Raw genomic sequence first — 9,061 nt, forward strand, 5'->3', positions numbered from 1 at the left:
TTTCATATCAATTATTTTCCTTCATAATTTTATCAAATATATCTATATCTTAATTGGGTTGATTGTATACAGTTAGCATCTAGATCCACATTATTTAATCAATTAGTTCAATTTCACATACACATTATCTCACATAGGCTAAAGAGTATATTTTCTTATATTGCATTCTCCTTTACTATTCAAATTGAGTATTGACATACCTTCCCTTTAGGCCTTGCTAATCTAATTTGGGTTATAAAGAGGAATCATATTTGGGGATTATCTCTTTTCCTTAACATATATATTGAATGGCTTAGTGACACAAAGTGGAGGTCTATATCTTAAAGCATCTCCTTTTTACCCTAAACAACTTCAATCAAATTAAAAGTTTTGAGCCTTACTCTCCATTGATTTGACCCAACTCTTCTCAATATATAGGTTTGGGTTTTGGTCTTTTGAGTAATTCTTTAATGTGAGTGCATGCGAATGGGCTTGACTCCCAGTGTAGACTAGTGGATCCCTATCCATCTACCTCACACAAAGATGTATAGAAAACTCTCAGTCTCTCGCAAGGTTGTTTTAGCATTCATAGTAGTTAGTGATAACATGTTTTGATAATCCATATTGTAGATCATAACTTTTGGGGCCTAAAATGCATGCAATTTTTTTGCATCAATATTGTTTCACGTCAAACTCTACGATCCATCATTGAACTTGGTTAATTACATCTAGTCCCAAATTCTCATTATCATTGCACTATCTCATTAACTACTTAAATTGTGTGCCAGTTTTTCGTATCAAAATTTTAAAGCATACTTCGTAATCTATTATTATAATTTGTTTATTGCATCTAATCCCAAACACTCATCGTTAGTGTACTACATCATTTACAATATATAGATATTCATTGCATAATTTATCATATATCTTGTAAACACGATTTGACCAAAATGTAAGAAGGGATTTAATTATCTTCCACACCAAAATTTAGCAAGCTCTAATCATAGTTTTTAGTATCACTAGCATTTCCATTTGCAAGTACCTTACTAACAAGAATCTATTGCAAATATATCAAAATTCTAACTATTGTAAGTTTAATACCAGATATTATGTTCAAAATGGTACTTTTCAAGTGACCACAAATACAAATTTAGACTTAGATTAAATAAATCTAAATTTCAGAATTCATAATCATCTCCTTTTATTTCTACACTAACCTTAAATTCTAGATATCAAATCTCTACAAAGAGATCTTCTTTCCAACATGAAAATATACATTTTTTAATATTCCAAATCCCATCCAACATTTCAAAAAAAGAATATGCAAATTAACGGGTCCACTAATCAGATTAGTTATGCACGGAGAGTTGATTTATTTCTTTTCACTGATCACATCCCCAACGTCATTTCAACAATAAGAAGAAATGATAATGATAAACCACAAAACGTAACGAATACAACACGCTGTAATCATAATCATTACGATAGAACACTCTCCTGTCCTATGTATGGAAGCAAAACCTGCTTGACCATAAGCAATTGAAAATTTAGGCGGTGATCACCATTTTCACATTGTCTGTTCCAATACGGCAAACAAACATGCTGCCACTAATATTTAATTGTGTACAGATGAGCCTCTCGGCCCCCCTCTCAGGAGTCAGAGCGCACTAATTAACATATTCCATAATATTCCAAAGATATTTAACCCCCTTTCAGCACCACTTTCTTCCACATTTGAAGGCTATATAACCAAAAACAAGTTCCCCCGGCATAAAAGTATGGTGAAGGTTTTCAAGATGCAAGGAAGCATGAGTACAGTAATTTAGAGAATTTCAAGAGCCATTGATAAGTTTTTCTCAGCACCACGTCAACATGAAAAGTGGGTGTCTATTGAAAGGATACTTTTATATTGAATATAAGAGACTGAAAGCTCTTATGAAAGAATGTATCCATAGAAAGAGAGAGTTAGAGACACTGCCAAATGTAGAGGCTTCTACTATACTGGCCAACTCTGAATCAGCTCAACATTGTATAGGTAATTCTCTTTGTTATTCAATTATAAATCTAGAATCTCCTCTGCTTGATCATCCATAGCTTTCAGTAGTTTAGTGGCTAAAATTTGACCTTTGCCCAAAAATATTTTGGGTCATAAGTTTCCTGATGTTTAAGGTTGTAGAAGTTGGCATGAAATGTTCCTGATTTAGGTTATCTGATGTGTAAGGTTGCTACAGATGTTTCAACATGACTTCTTTTTCTGGATGTGAGTTTTTATTGGATCTATGATCTATTACTGGATCGAATCAGAAAAACAAGAGATAAATAAGATCATAAAACTTGATCTCACACATAAATAAATCAGTACAATGGAATTTAAAAACATTCATGCCTATATTATGAATTTCGTGCCCATATTATGAATTCTAGAAAATCTGTAAGATTGTGGACTGAGAATGTAAAAATGATTCTTAATAAGGAATGATCATAAAAGTCCGCTAACTTATTGAGGTTCTAAGATCTACATAGATCAAACGTTATTAATCTAGATTTATGTGTGTTTTTCTTCAATAATTGTCAATTCTTAGTCAGTGATGAAGTTGAGATTTTGCATATAGCCATTTAAGCTACTATTATTTTTGATTCTCCTTCATTGTTTATCACTTCATTTTGACCATGGGTTTTAGAAGGAGACTATATTTTGGGAAATGTGAGTGGTTATACAGTTTTTCCCAAAGTATTTGCTAAAGCACCTTTTATATTTGTGGTGTTTGAAGAAAGAAAGGGAGGAAAACCTAATGTATTTATCTGATGGTATGTCCTTTCATAGCTGTTTCTGCAGAGTGTGAAAGATTTTTTGTGAGAGAGGTGATCAGGCAAATATCTACATTAATTGGCTGTTTCAGTCTCCATGCTAAGAACCTGCTTCATCATCAAATTTCTTCTGATCTAAGGAGATACTTATGGAGGTTTAGACATCTGTTTGCAGATTATCAACAAAGAAGAATAGCACAGGCCCATAAGCTTATATCTTATGCAGCTACCAACGCCATGGCCATCCATAAGCTGCTAGCAAAATACAATAAAGTTCGTAAATCTGCAAATCTATGATTCTCCTCATCTTATCTTTTGTTTCTTTACAATCAATTTGCACAACGATATTATTTGATTCTGTGGGCTTACATTTTCTCAATACTACATAGGTCCATATTTCGACCTACACTCCAATCTTTAAGTCCAGATTGCATACAAAACAACTAGAACTGCTGAAATCCCCATGGTTAATAGAACTATGTGCCTTCCAAATCAACTGCTCCTTACAAGGCAAGAATTATGGAAGTGAAGCATCAGAGGAAGGCTCTACATATGATATTGAATTTACCATTGCTGTTGGTGGACCTAGTATTATTTGTAATCTCTTGGAATCAGCAAATCTGGATTTTAATCTCAACTGTCCCATTTGCCTGGTAAGCCTTACAAATCTTCTGTTTTGGGTTTTCATCTCTTGTTTAAGTTATGCCCTCTTTATTGGGTCTTTTTATAATTCTAAATTAATATTAATGTAGAGTGTTATTGAGATTATCTTGCAGGACACCGCATTTGAGCCAATTGCTTTGGGATGTGGACATATTTTCTGCAACAGTTGTGCATGTACCAGTGCTTCTGTGCCAACAATAGCAGGAGTAAACGCTGCAAAGCACAAATCAATGTGTCCTATTTGTAGACAGGTAAAGTTAACCACCATGTTGAAGCTCTTATGCATATTCAGTATTCAATATAATCAGAGTTCTTGAGAAACTCATATTGTGTTCTATATTGCAGATGGGAGTGTATGCGAGTTCTGTTGCTTTAGTGCAATCAGGATTGCTTCTCAAGAAAAGGTTTGTCAAATTTCAATTGACAATAAGTTTTAAAACCAAGAAAATTTAAACTATAAGCTGGGTATACTTGCTTTATATGATTCAGATGCTCTGCTGAGTTGTTTCCCATAATTATTACTTTTGTTACTGAGATGATATAATCTTTAAAGGTTGTGGATGAGACATTAGATCCAGCTAGATGATCAAATTGAAGAGCATAGATAAGTTCTTTTATTTCTTTTATACTTTTACTTGAGCCTTCAACAACTTTTTGCTCAAAACTTCTAGATTAATAGCACTTGCTACTACTAGATTAATAGCACTTGCTACTAATTTTAAAAAAATAAAAAAATTAAGAACTACAATGTTCAAAGGTTTAACACAACCCTCCTTTCAAGCATTAAAATAAATAATTAAATTAAATCAAATATATTGAAAAGAAACTAATAAATAGCTGTTTATTTGTAAAGATTGGAAAAGGAAAAGAACACAATCTACAATCCAATTCATTGATATTGTTTTTTTTCATATTATTACTGTTATTTCATTTGTATTTTATTAAACTTCATACAACATTTGTTTAATAATTTTTAACATGTTAACAATTTGAATGGATAATGGCTTCAAATGTCATCACACTACAAAAATTATTCGTCACAGATTAGTGTTTACTGTCTTGCCAACATTTGTTTTTTATTCTTGCTGTTTAGCATTGAGAATCATTCTTTAAATGTAGGCTATCCCCATTTTCTAGTGCTGCAGTTAACGTGGGTCATATATATATATGATTACGTGGTTTTTTGTTTTTTCTTCCCCATCTTTTTGTGGGCACCATTTGCTTGTGGGAGTACTGCCACTTTAGGCATTTTTTAATTGTAAAGTTAGTGCTCTACTTTTTTATACCTTTAAAATTATAAAATATCAGTTTTAAAAAGAATTTTGTACCTTTGTATTATTGAAAAGTTTGCACATAAAATGTGAATGATTTGTTGAAACAGGTGTAGAGAGGTTTGGAAAGAGAGACTGCCAATAGAAAGAGCACTGAGAGTGAAGCAGGCCAAGGAACATTGGAAGGAGCAGTCACGATTGTTTTTGGGAGTTTAATTATGATGGAACGGATTGATGTAAATTTCTATTATTAAATATATTGTATATTTGTGTATCATTAAATTATTGAAGAATGAAAGTGAGCGGATTTTTCTTTTTTATTTTTGGAATCGTGATATGATTGATGGGTTTGCTGTAAAGTCTTATCAGTGTAATGGTGGATTCAATCGTGTTTATGAGGTGGACGGATGAAATCGCTACTTAATGATAAGTCTGTTGACGTGGACATTAAGGCCGAATTCGTTATTTCGTTTCTATTAATTACATGATTATAGAGGAATGAAAATGGAATGATTTTTCTTATTAATTTCTTTTTGCAAGGTCAAACGAAAAACTAAATTATAATTTTGTTTAGTTTTAATTAGAAATGAGATATTATAGACAGAAAATGATTTGGTTTTTCTTTTAAAATTATTTCGAAGGTCAATGTGAAAAATTTCATGGTGGACTGTTTTTGTGTGATTTTTTAATTAAATATAAAATGATTTGAAAGTTAAATGAATGTGAGTAATTGTTATAAATTTATAGGAAAAATGAGATGACAATGAAATAAATAAAAAAGACATATATATTTATTTATTTTGAGGGTCAAACTACTGTATATTAAAATTTAGATTTGTTTCCTTAATATTTTTAATTTAAAATGACTTTAGAATTTAAAAAAAGTGAGAAATTTGTAACAAATAATTTTAATATGTAATATGATAATTATTTTAAAAATTGTAAGATGTGTAGAAAGATATGCAATTATATAGATTATTTATTATTCACTTATAATATTTTAATATATTATTATTATAATATTTTTGTATGTTGATATAGGAGAGAACATTATGAATTGTGATATTGCCTTATGAATACCTTTTTGAAAAACCTTCACCAAGTGTTGTGCCTTATGAACCATTCATTAGAAATGTTAAATTATAGCTATATATTTATATATATTTATGATATCAATTATAGAATGACACTAATTCTTATGAATAAGATTGTTTTTTTGTTTAATTAATAAAAATAACTACTTTACTTTTATTATAAAAGCATAATCTTTTAATATTTTTCAATAAAGTACTACCAACTTTTTGTTAAATTAGATTTTTAGACTCCATATATTTCATTTATGAAATCTAAATATATTAATGATATTTCTATTACACTTGAGAAAATGCCCATATTAACTTAACAAACTTTAAAGATAGACAGCTCATATTTATGGAGAGATTCGCAAGAGGATTTTATTTTACCTTTGAATATATCGGTTTACCATTTTGCGTTCTATCTGATGAGATTATGTTCCGGTTTCCCTTTTAAAAGGGTCAAACCGAAGGAGAAAAAGGGGGCGGATTATTTGTTTTGACTCGTTATAATGGTGCTTTTTCAAAACAAACACAGCCATTAGCGAACATGGTGCGGAAGGATGATAGTGTCGTTATAAATAGACATTTAACAAAATAATTGATTTTTCATCAGCTCTAATTAAAAACGAGATTACCATAGTGCGTTTTAGGTGACAGCTCATTACAACTCATTAATTATAATTGTCCTGATATTTGATAAATTATTTAATGACTTAATATTAATTATTTTATGAGCACTTGCACTTTTGAAGGGTGCAAGAGTTACATTGTTAGTTTTATATATACATCACATGAAACATTGGGAAGATAATTTTCATTCGTATTATTTTCTCTCAACCTCTCTCTTTATTTCTTATTTCCTCTATTTCTCTTCAATATTCATATGTCTCTTTCAATCTACCTTTCTAATCTTACATTTATATCTTTCTTAGTTGTACACATAGATACTCTTGTCTCCCATCTCCGTCTAATCTTACCCCCTTTTTCTTTTCCCCTCTGCCTATGTAGATCACACTTCCATATACTCTACTATCTATATGTCTATCTACTATCTATCTATCACCTCATATATATATTTATCATTCAATCTCTTCATCTCCACCCTCTCCTCTCTCCTCTCATCTCTCCCTCCATATATTTCTCACTCCACACACTCTACAAAGAGATCCATGAATACCCAAAAGTTGAAACCTTAGCTTTAAGCACTTCACTCACCTATAGAGATATACCCAAAAAAAATTGACACAATCTTACAATTTAAAGAGGTACACAATATAAAAAGATCTTTCATTCTCTCTTTCTATTTTTGTCTCAAACACTCTTACCTTTAATATTTGCAACATTTTTGTTGAACTAACCAACCGACTCCTCTAAATATCCCCTTTATCTTACACTTGCACAAATCTAGAGACAATCAATTAAAGTTTATTTTTATTTAGTTATATTTTATTTTATTTAGTCTATGTTAATTTAAATTTTCTTTAACTTAACTAATATTAATTATTGATATAAATTTTAAATATTTATACATTTATTTATTTATCATACATGTATATTAAATATTTGTTAATTTTTAATTTAAGATAATATTGCTATTAAAATTTACACTGGTCAATATATTATTTCTAACTTTTAAATAGTTCAATAATAATTTTTTAACTTATGAAACTATATTAAATCATAAGACATATAACATATTAAAAGTTTGATCAAATTAATTAATGTTCGAATTTAAGATTACAAAAAAAAAATCAAGAATTAAATTTTGTTTACTGAAGTTGATATTATTAAAAATAATGAATAAAAGAAGTTCTAATATATAAACTAATTTAACACACACAGACACACACACACACACACACACACACACACACACACACACACACACACACAATTCTTCCTAAATTTGTCAATTCTACCCAAATCGGTTTCATCGAGGGTCCATGGTCTAAGTGCTCACATCAAAACTCTACCATGCTTCTTTTGGATTTTGAGAAGGCTTACAATAGGGTTGAATGGAGGTTTATTCTTATGATGTTGCAAGCCTTCAAATTCCCTCCCTTTTTTTGTCATATTGTGCAAGTGCTTCTTAATGATGCATCTGCTCAGGTTGAAGTTAATAGTGTTCTCTCTACTCCTTTTTCTCTTAGGAGATCCATTAGACAAGGGTTCCCACTAGCACCCTCTCTTTTTGTTATTGCCTTGGAGGCTCTTTACTATATCCTTAGAGATAATTCCATATCCCCTCAAGTCAGAGGTATTTACCTCCCTAATTATGAAGAGCTCATCAACTGTCAATTTGCAGATGATACTACGTTGTTCTTTAAGCTTTCAGAAAGTAATTTTAAAGCCATGCAAGATAAACTCAATTTTTTTTGCTCTATATTTGGTGCCAAAATTTCTCAAGCCAAGTCATTTTGTTTGGGGTGGGAAGAGCAGCCCCCATGCTAGTTTTCCCAATACAATTTTCAATGGGGAGGCCCCAATAAAATCGCTAAATACCTTGGTATCCCCTTTTCAGTGGATCCTGCCCTCAAAGATATGTGGTCCTAGGTTAAAAAGAAGATTGATAAGAAGCTTAATAAATGACATAATAGGGTGTTATCTCTAGTTGGTAGAATTCAGGTTTTCCAGAAGATGTTGTCCTCTTACACCATTTATTGCTCTTCTACCTGGTTTTTTAACAATTATTAGATTGTTTAAATTTAGAAGTCCATCAGACACTTTCTCTAGTTTGATGGACAAGGTAAAAATAAAATTCATTCTATTAAGTGGGCTTGGTGCCACACTGACAAGACCCTTGGGGGACTTGGGCTTAAGGATTTAAGAATGCAAGGTATAGCTATGTCTACCAAATGGATCTTTCAATCCATGGTGACTATCCTTAGAAAGTGCTGGTTAGAAATAACATTGAGAGAGGTGTTCCTAAGAAAGCCAAGTCTTGGACTAACCTCCCTTTTTGTGATCTCATTATTGGTAACTTTCCTGTCATGGTCCAAGGTTCTGTGATTTTTAGGTCTATTTGGAAGGCTTGGGAACATGTTAGGAGTTTCATTACTAACAAGGATTTTCATCTTAGCAGTCAACACCATGGTGAAAGATCCATTTGGTGGAATCTTCACCTAAATGGTAAACATTTGGCCCTTACCAAAGGGTGCTCTGCTAGACTATGGTCTAAGAAGGGTATTAAGTAGTTTATGGACCTCTTTGAACAAAATCAAATCATTCCTTGGGATGAGCTTAAGAATAAAAATGATATCTGAG

The 9,061-nt window shown here is 31.2% G+C and overlaps 1 protein-coding gene across 2 annotated transcripts; it reads left to right on the forward strand.

The window, feature by feature from the left end:
* Positions 1-1,757: 1,757 nt before the first annotated feature.
* Positions 1,758-5,041, forward strand: LOC149565849 (putative E3 ubiquitin-protein ligase BAH1-like 1). Of its 2 annotated transcripts, none has more exons than XM_089819346.1 (6): positions 1,758-2,014; positions 2,804-3,060; positions 3,177-3,440; positions 3,564-3,701; positions 3,796-3,854; positions 4,832-5,041. In XM_089819346.1, exons 1-6 carry the CDS (start codon positions 1,852-1,854, stop codon positions 4,935-4,937), a joined length of 987 nt encoding a protein of 328 aa, XP_089675472.1. In that variant the 5' UTR covers positions 1,758-1,851; the 3' UTR covers positions 4,938-5,041. The 2 variants fall into 2 exon arrangements, with proteins under 2 accessions (XP_089675472.1, XP_089675473.1); XM_089819347.1 differs by having other exon boundaries at positions 2,816-3,060.
* The last annotated feature ends 4,020 nt before the right edge of the window (positions 5,042-9,061 follow it).

The sequence above is a fragment of the Cupressus sempervirens genome, chromosome 3, assembly GCF_028749045.1.
Source record: "Cupressus sempervirens isolate cs-2001-9-10 chromosome 3, ASM2874904v1, whole genome shotgun sequence".
Classification (NCBI taxonomy): domain Eukaryota; kingdom Viridiplantae; phylum Streptophyta; class Pinopsida; order Cupressales; family Cupressaceae; genus Cupressus; species Cupressus sempervirens.

What these genes read in the sequence shown, in the direction of transcription:
- LOC149565849 (XM_089819346.1), top strand. Translation starts at nt 1,852, where the DNA reads ATGAAAAGTGGGTGTCTATTGAAAGGATACTTTTATATTGAATATAAG. An exon ending in ATCAGCTCAACATTGTATAG is followed by an intron (nt 2,015 to 2,803) that starts GTAATTCTCTTT and finishes GTCCTTTCATAG; the next exon opens with CTGTTTCTGCAGAGTGTGAA. An exon ending in TGCTAGCAAAATACAATAAA is followed by an intron (nt 3,061 to 3,176) that starts GTTCGTAAATCT and finishes AATACTACATAG; the next exon opens with GTCCATATTTCGACCTACAC.